The sequence below is a fragment of the Melozone crissalis genome, unplaced genomic scaffold (assembly GCF_028551555.1).
Source record: "Melozone crissalis strain CALT ecotype California unplaced genomic scaffold, PUWL_Pcris_2 ptg000006l_1, whole genome shotgun sequence".
In the NCBI taxonomy this organism is placed as follows: Eukaryota; Metazoa; Chordata; class Aves; order Passeriformes; family Passerellidae; genus Melozone; species Melozone crissalis.
In genome coordinates, this window is record NW_026535784.1 from 49,378,240 (window position 1) to 49,396,479 (window position 18,240).

Here is an 18,240-nt window from a genome sequence, read left to right on the forward strand (position 1 = left end):
AAGAAAAACCTAAAATAGGACTCAGAGATTTAATGTCCTATAAAATAGCTCCCTACAAGCTCTTTAAATGTCCTTTACTTCAAGCAATACTCCCAAGATTGTAGAGAGTTTCAGGGCAGTACTTGCAGCAAGAACTCCTTGTGTTCCCTCTGCTTAGGGGGCTCCACAAACACACTGTAAGATTTATGCATTTCCCTTTCAAAATAACCTCATGTAGTCGTCTGCAAAAATTAATTTATATAAGCATACAGAAGAAAGGAACATGTTAGCTCAGGCTGTTGGGATTTTGGGGGTTTTTTTCAGGTTTTTTTTTTTGTGAGGGTGGGCTGGGGGAGCAGTCACTAATATCTACCATAAATCTGCTCACTCACAGCCTCTGCTCACACAGTAACACCACCTCTGTCTCACACACACTTTCCTTCCCATCTTTCCCTCTCTCCCTGCCCACAGCCACACCAGAATGAGTCTGAGGTGGCTGTGCAGTGTTGCTGATTAAAATTTGCCAGTAGTGAGACAACTGACTATGGAGCCTACAAGGGGACTGTGTATTTATGAATGCAATAATTAATCAATGCATAATAAGCACACACTGTGCATACCACTCTTCTTTCCATGCACAGACAGCTTCAATCACCAAGCAGGTTTCACTGTCACGACAATCTTCAGTTCCCAGCAGCTGCTCACCCACCCTGCAGCATTAGCAGAGACAAGCTCACTGTGTCAGAGCTTGCATTCATCTGCAAACCCACCCAAATACTGCTAGATTGATTAATTTTGAAGGTAGAGTTTTTCAGAAGAAAATGCCATAGTTAGTGCCACAACTACTAGGCTGTCACAATTTTCCTTTTAAACTACTTTTTTCAGAGGCTCAGCTGTAAAGTGTACTCAGAGCTGTGAGCTGACAGACTGGTTTGCATCTTAAGAACATATTTCATTTTAATGGCTTTATTTTTAAATTGTTTCAACTCTCTGAATTAATGGAGACTTAAAAAAAGAAATGAGACTGACAAAAATGCAAAGTAGAATATTTTATTCTTTTTTACCTACCTTTTAATGCCAGAATTATATTTATTTTCAAGAAACTCAATAGTACCTAATAATAGGACTGCACATCTTTTCCCCCCTTCAGTGTCCATCCCCTTCAGCACCACTTTCTGCTGCTCACATGGAAAAACAGAGATATTTTACCACAGAGATAAGCATCCCTGCTAACTCTTTGCTAAGCCATTTGAGCCTGCAGTGATGATACCTGGAGGTGAGTAATCACCAGAAGTTTTCATTGCAGTGCCACAGGCACAGAAGACAATTGTGTGCCCTCCCTGACCCAAGGGCCAATGTTTATTGCAGACTTGCTACATGTAGGGACTGACCAGAAGTTTGCAGAGCTCTGCATTTGGCTCGGGAACTGTGGCCTATAGGACGCTAATAAATAGATATATAAAAAAATATTAATACTTTGTACTCTGTAACAGGCCACAAAGGGAATGACATGGCTTTATTCTGCCAATATACAGAGGATTAAGGGTTTCTGCTTGAAGCCACTAACAACCTGAACAGGAGAATTACAGTAATTCCACTAAAACCACACAGAATCCAAGGCACTGGCTGATGGCACGATGTTACCCTTCCCACTTCTCTCGAAAATGCAGCTGGCACAAACCCTACAAACAAGAATTCAACCAGCTACCCAAGGAGGTCCAACTTAAAGAATGGTCTTAGAGGAGCCACATGCAGCAGTGGGGACATTTGTCACAAGACTCTCAACATTTTGAGACCTAAATACTCAACATGGGGCAGTTTCTACAAGGAAGTCAAAAATAGCAGTTAGCATGTGAAACACAGCTGAAACTTGTGTTGCTCCCATCAGTCCATTTTAGTGCAAAGCATTTCACAGCAAACAGCAGCAAGATGCTCCATTAAAACCCTGCACTGCTTTAAGCCATGAGGCCACTGTTAGGACCCAAACATATGTTGTCATGACATCAATTAGCAACACTTTGCCTATGCCAATGCCATTATTAATACCTTGAAACACTAATCTCTATTACTAATTAACAGTCAAATGCACTAAATAATTTTTCATGCATTAGGAATGTATTACTGAATTCACTTACACGTCAAGAGCTGTGACTTATGAATCCTTCCCACAACACCATTTGTGCCAGCAAATACCCTTAAAAATTCAGCAACATTTAAAAGGTTTTTCATAAACAAGATACCTCTATATTGGAATAAGCTGTTAGGCCCTGGCTCTGCAAGCAAGACAGGAGTCTGTCTATATGTCGGACTGTATCTCAGTTACCACTTCCAAATGCAGCATCCACACTTAACAGCTACAGTCATTATACAGAAATTCAGCAATTCATCAATGAGAATACCAATGTTTGACTAGAAATTCAGACCTCCCTTAAAACAAAGCCTGGCAAACACAAGGAAGGATGCAGATGCCTCTTTGTGTCTTCAAAACTGTAAATGTTATTCTGAACACAAAATATTGATCGTTTCAAGGAGATTACTGGCCTTCTGTTTGAACACAGCACAAAAACTAGTGAATATGCATTTTGAGAAAGATATCACTTCTACATTCATTAAGAGCCTTGATATTAAGGTATTTCAGAGGGAAAACTGGGACACAGAGAATCAGGATGACTGATGAGCAATACTTACAGGAAATGTTATTTATACTGCATGATGCTAAACCAACTTGGTTAAACCCACAGTTTAGCAACGATAGCTGTAATTCTGTGCACACACATCCACACTAAGCACCTGCATTTCCTCATGCAAACACACGCACAAACTGGTGGGTACACTCCGGATTTAAAAAATCGACAGTCAGCAAACAAAGAATATTAAGCACCGTACCTTTGAGTCATAATCTTATAGGCATCTGGCAGATAACAGCGGATATTCTCCATCTGAGCAGGATCAGAGTCGCAGATTTTGTCGTCGGTCCTGCCGTAGTTGGCACTTTCGATCATGATCACATCTGTTCCCGGGCAGCGCAGCTCGATGGGGTAACTCTCGCAGGACAGCTCCCTCCGGACCACAGCCATGGGCACCGGGGCACGGCTGAAAGCTGCAAGGATTAACACACAAACACAGTCAGCACCGGCTCTCCACGCTCAGGCTAAAATTAAAAGCGGAATCACGTTCAGCAGAAGGCTTTACCCATATGCTGTGCTGAGATAGTTTCGGCACCGTTCAGACAAGAGCTGCAGGAACAGGGTCTGGTCGCTGGCTTGCTGGCTGCCCAGAGAAATCACTCCTCCACTCAGCAACTTGATTTTCTCATTTTAAAAACAAGCTATAGATCCCTTTTATACAGGGCTTTAGACATCCCTTATTGAAACAGGTAAATAGCAACTATGGCATTGTTATTATTTCTACTTACCAGGTGAAAAACTAGTTGGCTTTGATATATAAAATTACAGTCCTGTGTTGTACTTGAACAAGCAAAGAAAATTTTATGACAGCAAGCAATCCAAGAACCAGGATCCCACCTGCTCAGCAAGATTGCACCTGTCCTACAGCAGATGTAATAACATCTGTATTGCTCCTGGTCCTTTTCTTAGCCCTTAGAAAAAGTGATCCTAATGGCTTTTGCTGTAGCCTGCAGCATGCCAGGGGATGGCCTGCAGGTTCTGGCAACCATCCCAAAGTTTAGGCCCTGCAGGGTCCTACTTTCCATGGAAAGGCCAATTTATGGGACACCAGATGTTTTAAGTTCAGTCTTAGCTTTGCATTGGATCTGCCTAGATAGTCAAATAGCTGGCAAATACTTGTGAAATTAAAGAGCTCTCAGAAATCTTACCTGTTTTAAAAGAAATCCAGGCTATAGTTTGCAAAAGAAAAAAAAAAGAAACACACTTTGAGATGCCTTGAAAACAAAGCCCTAAAGTATTAGTAAACAATGCCACTTGACAACAAGCAATTGTATTTCCCATCTCTACAGCCTCTTTGATCCAAAGATCTTAAACAGCTTGACGAACGTGAATATATTAATCCCCAAATATCCACATGAAGTAGCTACACATTGTCTTTCTCAACTCAGCCACAGAAGAGCTTTGCAGCTTCCAGAAGATCTCATGGGAAATGCATGGTGATGCTAGGAACCAAATACTTGTTTCCCAGCCTAGCACACCAGTCACAAGCTGAAATAAAAGCTAACTCCTTTCCTCCTTTTTTCCACAAGAATGAAAGGAACTATAAAGGTTTCTAGATACAGGGATGATGTGCCCTCCAAGTGACATTTGTACACTTCCAACCACAAAAGTCAACATACAACCCAAGCCTGTCTCCATGTGATGGTGAGAGGTTTAAGCCTCCAGTAGATCCATGGCCCATCTGATACCAGGCATCTTTCAACAACTCCCTTTCCTCCTGCCTCCATTATAAAAACACCAAAATATCCACCCTCCCTAAACCAAAAATCCCATCCAATGTTCTGCTGGTTTGTTCCATAAAACTTCGCCATGGTACATGCACGCCAAGTTTGCCTATGGAAAATAAGATTATATTGCTGTTTCTCAGAATACCATTTGACTATATCAAGGCTGCCCTATCTGTCAGGCAGCAATCCAACACATTGACTTCCATGAATCCTTCCATTATTGTCAGTTGTCTCATTTACGTATCACTGGACAAATTCTCAGATCCCGATTTCTGTAAATCTGCAGGGACTATTTTGATACCAGACCCTCCCTGGTGTGCCAGAGTTGTGGACTAACTGCCAAGCTCCCAAGACAGATGTGTGCTTATTCTTGAATAACAGCTTGCACAATTAGCACAGCTTTAGGGTTTGGATCACTTGAGATCTCCTCCTTCCCTGGGATTGGAGAAACAGTTCTGCCCTGGGCTCATATTGCACCACACATTTGTGTAATGCCATAAATTCTCACTGCCACCAGCTTCTCCTCTTACTAGAAGAGGAAAATGAGAAGGACAATTGTGAACTTCTAAAGTGCCCTGCCTCACTCTTACTCTTGGCTTGATACCGCTAGTCAAAAAGGTGAGTGGAAGAAGGATGGGACAATGTTAGAGACAAGATTTGATAGAAGAGATAAGCCAGCCAGAAAGGCAGAGTCAGCAGAGCTCAGCAATTTTAGCCTGCCCTAAAGCAACTTCAAGAGGTATTAAGTTTGCTTACAGGGGTCTGTCCACAGAAGCCTGCAGCAGGCTCTGCTCTGTCAAACACTGGGCTCTGTGGCAGAAGGCCAGTGCTGACCAAAAAACTTGTGATGCCAGGATTCTGATTTTGGACAAGAGCTGTGGTGAGCTCTCCTCGCAAGCCTGTTCTGTGCTAAACCTGAGCAGATTGGTGACATGGGAGGCAGAAGGTTTCTAGCAGCTTTTGGCAGAATGCTGAGGCCAAGGGCCCTCCCTCCTCCTGCCATGTGCTTAGATGACTCCTGTTAACTGCCAAAAAAATGACAAAATGAGGTTTATAGGCAATATTAGCTGTTTGGAGCTATGGTTTTGCCCAGTCCTTAGGCAATTAGGATCTTTTTCTCTGGAAGGTTAACACAGGCTATACAAAGGGCAAAGAGAGTTGGTAATACTTTACTTTTTACAGTTCCCACTACAGAATACAAAACTTCTGAGCCGCACAATTCAGAAAGTATATTTTTGCTCTTAATTCCTACGTTTTGTGGTGTTCTTTTAGTAAGCATTCTATATCAATTGAACACATAAGGGCTGAGGAAAACCCTGCTTAAAATCACAAAAAATTAAAGGCCTGAGAATTCACTCATAAAAACCTGGTGAATTTGTCAAACAATACTGTACAAACGCAGCTAACTTTAAATCTTGTGTTATGCTGGAAATAAGACATTAAGAATTGCTAACAGCAATTTACAAAACTATTAAAAGTATTTCTCTACCTCAAACAAGAACATATTTTTAGTATCATGGGTGTATCTCCTGTCCATGAGACTTTACAGCATTGATCTACTAAAATTGGATGCATATCAGTCCCACGGATGCCCCCTAAACACCCCAAACCAAAGCTGAACACTCCTTCCCCAAAATAACAGCTCATGTTCTACTCTCCAGTAAAGAATCTCTGGACAGATGCAAACATTTCTAGATTCAGCTTTAAGCTTCCTGGAATTCACCTTTTTGCCTTTCACATAATCACTTGACTGCTTGCTCTGAGAAGGACAGCTTTCACATACAGACACCTCCCTGTGGTATCATGGAGTCAACATTTACATTTATTTTCTGGATAAAAAGCAGAAAAAATTTAACACCCTGGTAAAACCAGAAGCAGCTGAATATTGTAATAGAGCATGATCTGCTATCATGCTTTCTCCTAAAGCAATAGGCATGTTTTCCTTCCCGCCATTGACCACCAAATCATTCACTTTGCATGGTATTTTCTTCTGCCTCACTATCTGCAATAAATACTCCGAAGGGAGATTAGAGCCTGGCTGTTTATCTCCTTGTAAACACATTTTTTTGTTGTTGTGCCCCTATATGATAATCTTACTTAATAATTTTTACTGGTTTTCCTGTAAGGAGCAAAGATGTTTTGCTTTTTGCTGTGAAACAAGATACATCAAAGCCCATCTGTGAAATACACAGCACGATTGTATTAATTCATTAATACAGTTCTCTCTTCTTCGAGCAGCTCCCTATCTTCACAGTGTCTCATTGAGCTCCTTATTTAATCTCCTAAATAAGTGACCTAATTGTTGGCTTGAAGTCAAGAGGAGCTGATGGCAGCTCACTACTTTGAAAAACAGGTGTCTTTTTCCAGGATCCTATGTGCAGACAGCCATCTAAACACAGAACTTAAAAAGAGTGTTTTTCAAATTCTTTAACGTTTAAATGTGTGCCAACTCGAGTTTTTTAAGTGCAGCCATTCGGTGGAAAATAATCCTCCTGAGCTTCTGCAGGGCAAAGTGAGAGCAGAGGGTGAAAAGGCAACAGATAATGACAGGATTTTATCTGGGCGATTTAGAACTCCTTTGTCTCTGCTAATTTCAGGAGCTGGAAAATTAAGTAAGTCATCAAAATCTTGTGCTTTTTCTCCCCCTCGCTTTTGACCTCAGAACATAATTGCCTCTTGTCATGCCTGCAGGGCACAGGCTTGTAGTTATCACTGTGTGCTTAATCAAATGCCGAAATAGCCTTTAAATTATGTGTTTCCTTGGCTGCTAGAGACTTGTTGAGCTCTGTTACATTTAGAGGCATGATGGTAGTAGATGTACTTTTAAAAGAAAAGTGTGGGTTGATGCTTTTAATTAGGTTTTATATGCAATTTTCCCAGCAAAATCATGTTCTGGCTCAGAATTTTCAGAGCGAAAATTCAGTGCATATTTAAGGGCTGTGAAACAAAAGCTGGAATTGTAGAGATAATTATTTTCACAAGCTCTCTATATGATTTGGTCTGCCCAGCTAAGTATCTGACTTACTGTTCCCAAGTGCAAACAGAGCATGCTGTGGGAAGAGGTTTCCTAGTAATTTGGAAGAATGCTTCTGTGTTTGTAATTTTGCAGTATTTAATACTCCCACAGTTCACCTTGGCTCTGTGGGGGAAAAATCCTGAAGTAATAATAAAAAAGTCCCCCTCCTCTTATTCTCAAGCCTACTCAGGTGTGGGTAGGAGCGGAAATCCCTTTCAGTCAATGAGTCAATGGGCTCTGTAGGGCTCACTCCACATTCTTAAATGATTTTCTAAACCAGGGCCCTACTTTTCCCTACCAGGACATAAAGTCTCCTTAGTGCACAAATTGTTTGCATGCAGACATTGCTCAGTATTTCTTCTCTGTTTCTCTTTTCCTTAATCCAAATTACGCCTGGCCTCTGATCTCAAGAGCAATATTAGTAGAAAGCAAAACCTTGAGTTAAAGATGGTGACAACAAACATTTCTCAAGCACCCAATACCCCCACTTCCCAGTATTTTCATAAATATCAACAAAGTTCTGACAAACTTAAAATAGCTTGGCTGGTCCAAAGTTCTCTGAAATCTTATGATTAATATACAAATATAGAAACACCATTCTTTCTTCCCCCACTTTCTCTAGAGATGCTGAAAATTATAAAAAAAAAAAAAAAAGAAAAAGCAAACAATGTCTTTTCTAGAGAGACAGGGTGGAAAAGCCTTTCTTCTACTCTCAGCCTGCAGTGGGGTTAAAGAAAGGTGCATCCTGCAGACAAAGGCCGGTGCCAAGACATTGCAGCAAATGCTTGCAACATCCATACCCAGCTCCCCTGGGGAAGAGCGGAAGACTGAAGGCAGCCAGTGTGGCTGAAGAGCTGAAGCCATCAGCAGTGCAAGGCTGGACACTCCTGGTCCCCATTCCCAGCTCTCCTCCGTGTGCCTCAGCTGATTGCTGTCTCATCTATCAAAATGGGAACATGATCTTATCTCCCCCATTAAGCACTCTAAAATCTGCCATGGAAAGGAAGAAGAGAATTAGATGCATCCTCAGAAAGTGATGCATGTGGCTTCAGCTTCGGTTTCCCCACATGAATCAAATAACCACATCCTCTTAGACTGTCTTGGGCTTTCTTATTTTATAGATGATATCAAAAGCAATTTGCAACTTTCCTTTGGTCACCTTCACCTTGATTCCCCCTTAGCCAGCAAACAGCCAGCTATGAACAGACTTCACAAACTCAAAGAGCATCTTTTTACATGGTGGGATGGAGTATACCAAAAAAAACCCCAACAAAACCAAACAAAGAGAAGTGAAACAGAAGGCTGGGCAACACCCCAGTCAAAGCAACCAAAGAAAAGCTAAAAAGCAGAAAATCCTCATAAACTTCCCTCTGCTGTTTATGTGGTGGCTGAGGTCAACTGTCTTCCACAAATTGCTTACTCTATCTCCATTATAGCACACAAGGGGCACCTGCTAGGGATTTTCTCCCAGCTTCCATGAGTGAAAACAGAAAAGGATGTTCATCTGTAAGTTTATATCTGCTGCCCTCCCCCACAATTAAAAGGATTCACAGAAGGTTGTAGCAAACATGGAGAGGATTTTCTGTAGGGATTGCCAAAATTCACACACAAACAGTGAATTTTCTAAGGTGACACAACTATGGATACAAACAGGAGCACAAAAAACTTCAAGATCTAGACAAGTCCTAAAATGAATATCTCTGAAGCAAACCTCTGTCTCCATGCATAAGCCTCATGGAGACCACCTTTTATTTCCATGGCAGATCTCTTTCTGCATTTCTAGGCACTCAGGATCTCAAAGCGGTGATGGACAAACAGCTGGCTCTTTCCACCACCCTCTGGATGCCCAAAAAGCCCAGGGCCAGCAGCCAGAGAATTGAGCACCAGACAGCTGCATCCTGGGGTAATTCTACTGCTCACTCTTCATAGCACCAACACTCCACATCTCTTTGCAAAGCTCAGCTGATAAATATCCTTATTCTCTCCCCTTGCATTCCCAAACCCTTACCCAAGTATGGAGGAGTTTTCCTTATGAGTAAGAAGCATTAGATTATCTTAGAATCTCTCATTATCTTCCTAGGGAAGAGAAAAGAAACAGGCAAAGAGTACTGCGGAAGATCACTAGAAAAAGACAACAACAGTGAAGTGGATGCATTTGCACCCAGGGATGAGTGTTCACAAGGGAAACTGGTCATTGCAAAGCCTTGGGAGAGAAGAAAACAAAGTGATAAAAGAACAAAACCACAGAATCAAGATGGTAGCTCTGAGTGGAGAAGCTTGACAGGAGGAGGTGACTGAGGCACTGTGTGAGGACAGCCTGAGAGCCAGGGAGACCCAAACCAGGCCTGTGGGAGGAAGCAGAGCACCAGCAATACTGCACTTCCTTTCTCCTTCTCCATTCCCACCTCCTGGCACTCAGGGGCTGCTGCCTCATGGGAAACTCTGAGAACTGCAGAGTTTCAACAAGGCCCCCTTCTCACCTATCTCCCCCTCATGGAGAGGTGAACACCTCTGCAGCTGATCTCTCCACCAGAGCAAGGTGTCACCAAGGGTCACCACCCTCCAGGCTGCTGAAGGGACAGTGCTCTGGGGTAAGGGAGAGAGTGGTTGGAAGGGAAAGGGATCCTGCTTCCTGCCCAAGACAAACCCTCCTATCTCCAGCCATGGCTCTGCTGCTGGACGTGCATCCATCCAGCTCTGTGCTTCCTGCACCCCTTCATGAGGCAGGGCAAGGCAATAATTCACCAAGAAACTCAACCAGTGGGGGCAGAAGGGAAAGGGGGGATTTCTGCTGGGCTCACAGAGTTGAATCAGCTCAGAAAAGATTAGCTCAGGTCATAGGGAGAAAGCACAATATTTTTAGAAGGAAGGGAGGCTGAATTTAGGGTGCTTTTCAAAAAAACATGACAACCTACCTTCAAATCAGAGGTCAGGAGCATAGTTCCAGCCTGAGCTAAATGTCACTTTAATGAATTTAATTAAAGCAGAAGCAACAAGTTGAGAACAACAGACAAATAAAACGTGGCCTCCAAGGGGATGTTGAATGCAAATACATTAATATTTAGGCCCCATCACAGGAAAAAAGCTATTCCCAAGTATCTTTTCCTTTGCAGTGGATCATCTAATTTGTAATGAAAGGCACACATTAAATAAAAATGTTCTTTAAATTTACAGGCTTCTTTCATGTGAATTCAACTTCTTTCAAGTGTAGGAAAGCTGTGCACAGACAGGGAAAGTGTCAGAGTTTAAAGCCTTGTACTGTGATGCTTCATTTCTATAACCAACCCTTATGGTAAACTTGCCCTCCAGCCTAACAGTGACATTATTAAAATATCTGGCTTTTATATCCTGGTCCATAACATTGAGACATTTGTGTTCTCAATAAAAGAAGCATTAGGTTCTGAGCCACAGGGACCAGTCCTTTTTACAGCTCCATACACCACAAATTTCACTGGGGTCCTTAGTAATGAAAAACATGCCACGTAGTTCTTACCCAACTCAAAGTTACTGTTGTTACAACAGGCACTCAACTGTCTCCAACAAAAACCCAAAAAATCTCAAAATCAGAGAAGCTTTGACTTTGACATTGCTGAACAACCTTGGTATCTCAAATTTAATACAGCACAAATTAATGTGGTGTAGCGAGAAGATTTGAGTAATAACAGAATTTGCTCCATTTCAAATTACTCCAGTGTAGGTTTTAATTGTAGCCATTAGTAAGGTTAATCTTTAATCTCATATAAAAACTTTTATAAACCACCATAACAGGTATAATCATAGAGCCAGTTAGATAAATGAGCATCAAGGGTTTAGTCTAAGAACATTAAGTAAAAAGAATCTGATCATAATTTTCACATTTCATATTATGTAATAAGTTCATTTAAAATTACAGTTTGTTTTCGTTCCCATTTAAAACACTAGCTTAAATTCCTACCCTTTCTAAAATAACACAAAGCTGGAATAGCTTTCCTGTTACCAGCAGAGCTATTTTAGGTTTGCCATTGGAATGGGCTCCAGCAGGATTTAGTGGTGGCCTGGGTGGATATTTCCCAGGTGTTCTTCTGCCTCTTGTACCACTGTGAACGGGGAGGTGGCAGCCCTGGGCAACAGGAAGCAGGACGAGGATAACTGCAGCAGGCCAGGACACAATGCATTCCCAAAAGTTGGAGATGAAACAGAGCCCAAGTTTGACTTTTATCTCACCATAGGAGAAAAAAATGGGGGCAGGCGAAAAGAGAAGTGGGGAAACCCCAAACATAAAACCACACCAAAGTAACTAACCAACCCCAAAACACAAAAACATCAGGAATGGACCAGGTGAACTCAGCAGGTTCAGCAATTCTTTTAAGGCTGTAGAAAATTAGACAGGTTGGATGTATCTGGAGCTTTGCTGAAGGGCTGCAAATAATAGACTCCTACCAAGAAATACCTTCGCAAAGTTAAAGTTTAATTTTGATTTACAGCTCCCTGAAAAGCCTCTGAAGTGGAACATTAAAGCTCTTGTAGAAATATCTGCATTATTACAGAAATGATGAACAGCAGAGTGGAGATTACTTTGTGCTGTTTACAGACTTGTTTATCAGAGCAGTAAATCTATTTTTAAGTTTGTACTGCCTAGAGAGGAGAACTATATGAAATGTTGAGAACCATCCAGAGAAAAAGACAGGCAGGTAAAAAATAATTTCTACTAAAGTATTAGAGCCTGACACTCAAATTTCTGCAGAAAAATCTGGGTCCCAAATATTTACCATTTAAACCAACTGCTTTACATCAAAGGCCAAAAATGACACCTTTAGCATTCATTTTACAAGAACTTTCCCAGACCTCAAAGACTAGCCATCTCAAAGAAGTTATATGGCTAAATCATAGATCATTAATAACTGATTTTTCTTTGTTTTTTAGCCATTACCGCTCCTTTGAGTCTCTGCCATGAATAGCAACAGGGAATTTGTTCTTTCCACTAGCCATAACTGTGAAAGTTTTATATACAAGTCTGAGACTACCTTAAGATCCTGACTTCTCAGAATTGCATTCCGTTATTTTTTTAATATATATGCACTTCTTAAACTTTTAGAAAAGCATGGTGCATACAAAACAGGCAAAATGGCAAGTGTAGTTTTTCTGCATGGCAAAGTGACATCTGGGGTCCTCTACTGAATTTTTAAAAAACAATGGGTGCTTCTTAGTGTAGATTATCTGTGAGTACCTCCAAAGATAACCCGGTCCCCAGCTGCTGGATGAGGTTTTCCATAGCATGCCATAGATGAGCTCCACCCCAGGAACACTGGCATGGGATCCAAGGTCCTTTTTTTGCTGATACACTAACAAGAATTACAAGCAGGTTGTGCCAAGCCATTCTTTGCAGTCCTCTGAATCATGACTCCCCAAACTCTATGACGTTAACTCTCCCTCCTCCTTTGACCTCAAAATATCAAGGATTTCACCTTGAAGTTACTAGCAGCTTCAAAGAGCTTTTCAGAAGCATTCACATTCATCTGAACAGTGGTCAATGTTATTTACTTCCCCTCAGTCTTAAAAAAAAGAACAGTAGGAGAATTAGATTTGGGGAAATAGCTGAAACATGCACACTTGCTCCAGGTAGAAATATACCTGAAGTAAAAGCAGATTTTCAAGGAATTCACATATTTTTGTCCATAGAATCCCTTTCTCCTCAGCAGAAAGCAGCAAAACATTAAACTAATTAATTACCTCCAGAAAATGGTTGCCCTTCTAGGAAACACAGCTATAATCTTGAGTGATGAAGTTTCCTATTGTGCCCACCTGCTCACAGCAAGCACTGTCCTTAATTCTTTTCCCCACCTAATAGAACCTGTGCAAATATTGCTCCAGAAAGATCACACAGCTAGATATGGGTGTGTGCTGATATAACACTTAGATGCACAGAATACTGCCCTCATCTCAAGGTGAGTCACAAAAAAATAATTTAAAAAAATAAATTCTGAAATAATGCTCAGCTGTAGGCTCCCAGAAATGCCCTGGACATATTGACTGCTGCTAGAAAAGACATGTGAACAGCTGAGAGCTTCTGGGCTTTGAAGTAGGGAGGGGATGCTACCCTGTGGTACCATCAGGACTCCCATTGCAGATTGGGGTAGCCAGGGCACAACAGCTGGCCAAACTCACCTTGCTACATTTTAATCTGCAATAAACCACTCTGAATCTTGCCCTCCCACACCCCACCAGCTGTGGAGTTGTCCCAGGATACAAGTTTCCATTCATTTTCCACTCTAGCCCTCAAAGGGGTTCACAATAGCCTAATAAGCATTTTAAAAAGCAGCAATTACAAGTGCGAGTAGTCACAGAGACATTGTGCTCAGTTTAAAAAAAAAAACAACAAAACACCAACCTCATACTGGTTGAAAGCCAGCCCTGCTTTATGGAAGTCCCTAAAGCACTGGATATCATGATTCATTACCTGTTCTATGGGAAACTGTAGGGCTCCTGCAGACACTCATGTGCACAACTGAACAAAATTAGGGTCTGTGCCCCAAAGGACACTTTAAAGAGAAGAAGAAATGTGTGCAGGTTAGGAACAGGAGCTACAGTGACACACAAAAGGATAGTCACGCAGCATGAGTAACAAACAGGTGCAGATGCTACACTTGAGGGCACAATGCTCACCAGTTCAATGAAAATATGGCTGAAAAAAAATTATCTAAGTTGCTTCAGGAGAAAACCACCGCAAACAACTGTGATGGATGGAAGACTCTTTCTTTTTTAGCCTTTTTTTTTTTTTTAACACAATCACTAGACTTGTTTCAAATTGTCCTCCTTCAAGAGGTAGATGAAAGAAGTAAATCTTTTGCTGATCTCTCAGGCAGCAAAAACCAGGATATATTTGCCCAGTCTAATCAGAGAGAGATAGTGGGCCCAAAGGCAAAGAAATATTTTTGACAAAATAACCTGATGAAGGAGTCCATTCCTCCTTCCCCTATAAATAAGGTGTCAGAGAAAGCAGGACTTTTTTCAAGCCCCAGCACTGTTGTGACACCAGAGGATGTTTATCAGAAGGGCACAGAAAGGGGTCTTGGAAAACCAAGCACTTGGTAAATCCACTGTGCTGTTTGCCCCTAAAGGGTTCTGAAGGATTCTTTCAAGTTGAAAAAAAAAAAGAAAAAAAAAAAAGGCATCTGAGAAAGGTTTCCAGAAAACTTTCTGGGAGATAATTAATTAAATTTCTAATGTAATTATGTTGCAGTGCATTTAAGTGCACCTTCTAAATAGAAATTACTTATAGCTAACAAAGGATCCATTTCAAGCACTTTTTCTTCTATCTATAATATCCATTTCCTTTTGTACCTGTTTCAAGCATTGTTCTTCTAGAGTTATTTATACTTCACATTTAGAATTTTCTGCCTTTTCTAAGAATAAAATTGTTACATATTTCCATCATCTTGTGCTCCATTTTCATATTTGAGGAAAGAATTCTGCTGCCACTGTCCCTCCAAGGGAATTTTTGGAGCACAAGGAACAGCCTTCATAAAATAAATCAGATTTTGCTACTTACAATTCTTCTAATGCCCCCCATTATTCTATAATAAAGGTCCTCAAACTGTAGGGTAAAAAAAAAAAGAAAACAACAGTTTTTCAAGGGGTAAGAACCTGGGCAAAAGGTCACTGAACAAGTTTATTGTTGAGCCAATCTTTTTGAGGCACTGTAATATAAGCCCTTATTGATTGTGTTGATCACAAACAAAAAAAAACCCCAAACAAACAAAAAACCCAACCAAAACCACAAAGAAAAAAATGACTTCCATAAAAAACCGACAACAAACAAAACCAAAACCACCAACATCAACAAACACACAGATGTCTATGAGCAAATAACCACAAACCAATTTTAGTTGGTAAGAAAAAAAGATCACAGTCCTGACTTGTAACACAAATATTTGAGTGTTTTAGCCAGGATAGCTCCTCACAGGTTAAAATGTTTCACACAAAATTAAACAGACAGGAAGATTTAAGATTAAAAATGCAGACAGTAAACTGAGAAGTCTGTTTCCACATGACAAAATTCCCAACTCTGCAATCATGAGAAATGGCTTCTTTTGTTAAGTAGTCTGCTCTCACTTACAAAAAATTAATTAAAAAAAAATCGCAGCAGCGTAGTTAACAAGTACAAATTACAGTTTGGAAACACAAACATGCAGCGCTAAAAGCTCAAAATACAAACTAAATAACTGTAGACCATCAAACTAAAAAAAAAAAAAAAAAAGCTTGCAGAATTTTTAAAGAAGCATCAGTATTTTTAAACTAGTAAGGTTTGTGGGTCAAAGACAACCAGCTATCAAGCACAAACTGAACTCCCGACAAATATTCAGTAACTCTCTCCAATCTGTACAAAGAGGCAAACAGAATTATTCATCATTCACAGTGATAAAGGGATGCTTTCTGTTTTAGCAGATATTTGGAAAGATATTAATAGCAAAAAACCCAATATATTCAATCTGAAGAATGGGAGTTTTTAAGAAACTCACAACCCTCTTAGGAATTAAGAGGTTTAGTTTTTTAGCTTGATTTTGGGCACTGGCACTTTGCTACTAACAAGCTTTAAAAAAAAAAAAAAAGGGGGCAGAAAACCAGAACATAAGTCCACTTGCATACAGGAAAAATGCATTAGCTGCTGCTCCTCAAAAACTAATGTAAATGTGGAACTGTCATCTCAACCAAAGCATTTCTGGAAGTTTGGTAAGAACCTCATCAGTCCAAAATCATTCAACATGATTCTTCTCGATCATCTGAGAGAAAATAAACTCAAAGCCTGCCGAATAGGCAGTCAGTGCAAAAAGTGATGAAATGTTAAGTAATGACACAGACCTTGTCAGTTTTGCAGATTGATCTACACACTACCTGAGCAGACCATGCCTGAACACAGACAAACCCAAGTCCATGTAAGAATACAAGAAGTGCTCATTATGTCAGACCACAGGCCTGCGAGCAGTCACTCTGAAACAAGACTGTTTCCATAACTGATAACAATTTGAACAACACGCAGCAGCTCAAAGGGCAAAAACGATCCCTGCAAGTATGAGGAGGTGAATAATAAGTAGAAGTGGGAAGGTGAAATTGCCCTGCATATGGTGCTAATGAGACCATTCACTCTTGGAAAATGTACACATTGTGGTACCCTACACTTCAGAGGGTTTGTCAGAAACTTTGAAAGGGCTTGCAAAAGAACTTAAAAAAGTGAAAAACAAAAAATCAAGTAGAGCCTGGAAAGCCAGTCTAACGAGTCAGCCACCAAAATTACTTAGTCTGTTTAACTGGTCTAAAAGACTATTATTGTCTGCAGGTAGCTACCAGGGGAAGATATTTCTCTTTAATCTACTAGAAAAAGGCAAGAAAGATCCAAGATCTGGAAGCTGAAGTCTGATACATGGAGATAGAAATAAGGTAATAAATTTAACCATGTGAGCAATTTACCATGGAACAGTTTACTTATAGATGTGTATTAAAAAAAAAAAAAAATATATATATATGAGATTTGTTCCTTATCAGCTGAAGTACCTAAACAATGACTGAGTATTTTTCTGGAACACACCAATGCCTGATTCACAAATTACTGGGTGAGGTCTCTACTGTGCAAACGGTCTGGCTTGTTGATCATTAGAGTTACTTTGTATTTTAAGGATCTATGTAGAATTGGGAGCACGAGAACAGGCAGAGGAAGGGCGCATTTAGCTGCATGGAACTCACTGAATTTATTAACTTAGAGTAAAAAAAAAAATAAAAGAAAACCCAAAAAAGACCCCACACTAAAAAATTCAACAACAACCCTCCCCTCCCAAAAAACTCAAACCACACAAAACCTCTCATACAGGGCTGCTGAGCTTATCCATAATGAGAAGGTTTGTATACTGCCTTTAGTGGTTGTAAATAGAAAAAATTAATGTTTCAGGATGGCTTCTTTGAATGCCCAGGAATAATAAATGGCAAGGAGGAGGAAGGGAATTGCTTAATGCAAACCAACAGATGGGATTTTCAGTCAGAGGCTTGCTTTGTTTTCATAATGAACCATAATCTGTGAAATCTAAAACATTTTTTATTTGCTGCAGTCAGACAAAGACTGCAGTAATGGCATGTGAATTATTTTCTCCACCCTTCGTCCTTACAGAAGGTAACAATGCAGATGCATTGGACCTGGAATAATCAGCCAAAGCTTAGAAGGATGGATGAAAGTGTAGGTATGGTACTATATGTTTAGTAGGTTTGTCTGTCTTGGGGGTTTTTTTGGGTTTGTTTTTGTTTCAAGGTCTATGTTCTGCTGGCAGACCTGTCCCTGACAGTCAGGCAAATCAGCATATATATATATATATATATATATATATATATATATATATATATATACACACATATATATACACACACACATCATTCTTATATTACATCTGGTTACATTATACACTCTACCTCAAAATGGACAGGTAAGCAATTCAATGTTAAGGCACCAAGCCAAGAAAAACTTAAGCTACCTGGAAGCCTGGAACTGCAAATAGTGGCTGCCACATATATTGCTTATTATTTTGGTGAAATCCAAGATTCAGGTTTCAGAAACATCAGACATCTACTTGTGGCTTCTCAGCGCATTTATATTGCCATAACATTTTGCAATATAAAATACTGACTTCTATTCATACATATTTCCCCATGTTATCAAGTCCATCTTCATATTAAAAATAAATGAATTTTAACTGTAAGCAGCTACATATATAAGCACTCTGCTTCAAAGCCATACTTCATCTTTAAATAGCAGCAATCAATACATACACTATATAACCTAAACAAATTTCTATTATGAATTCCTAATGGA

General features: G+C 40.2%; 1 protein-coding gene across 17 annotated transcripts in view; it reads right to left on the bottom strand.

Moving 5' to 3' along the window:
• ADGRL3 (adhesion G protein-coupled receptor L3) overlaps positions 1-18,240 on the bottom strand; it is a 490,221-nt gene that overhangs the window by 258,351 nt on the left and 213,630 nt on the right. For 15 of the 17 annotated variants that reach the window (XM_054296033.1, XM_054296027.1, XM_054296020.1 and 12 more), the window contains exons 4-5: positions 3,815-3,835; positions 2,866-3,079 (exon numbers count right to left, since the gene is read on the bottom strand). In XM_054296033.1, coding sequence (XP_054152008.1) covers positions 2,866-3,079; positions 3,815-3,835 — 235 coding nt within the window. Of the gene's footprint in view, positions 1-2,865; positions 3,080-3,171; positions 3,234-3,814; positions 3,836-18,240 lie in introns of those variants that run through there. The other 2 variants (XM_054296023.1, XM_054296021.1) reach the window with 2 other exon arrangements.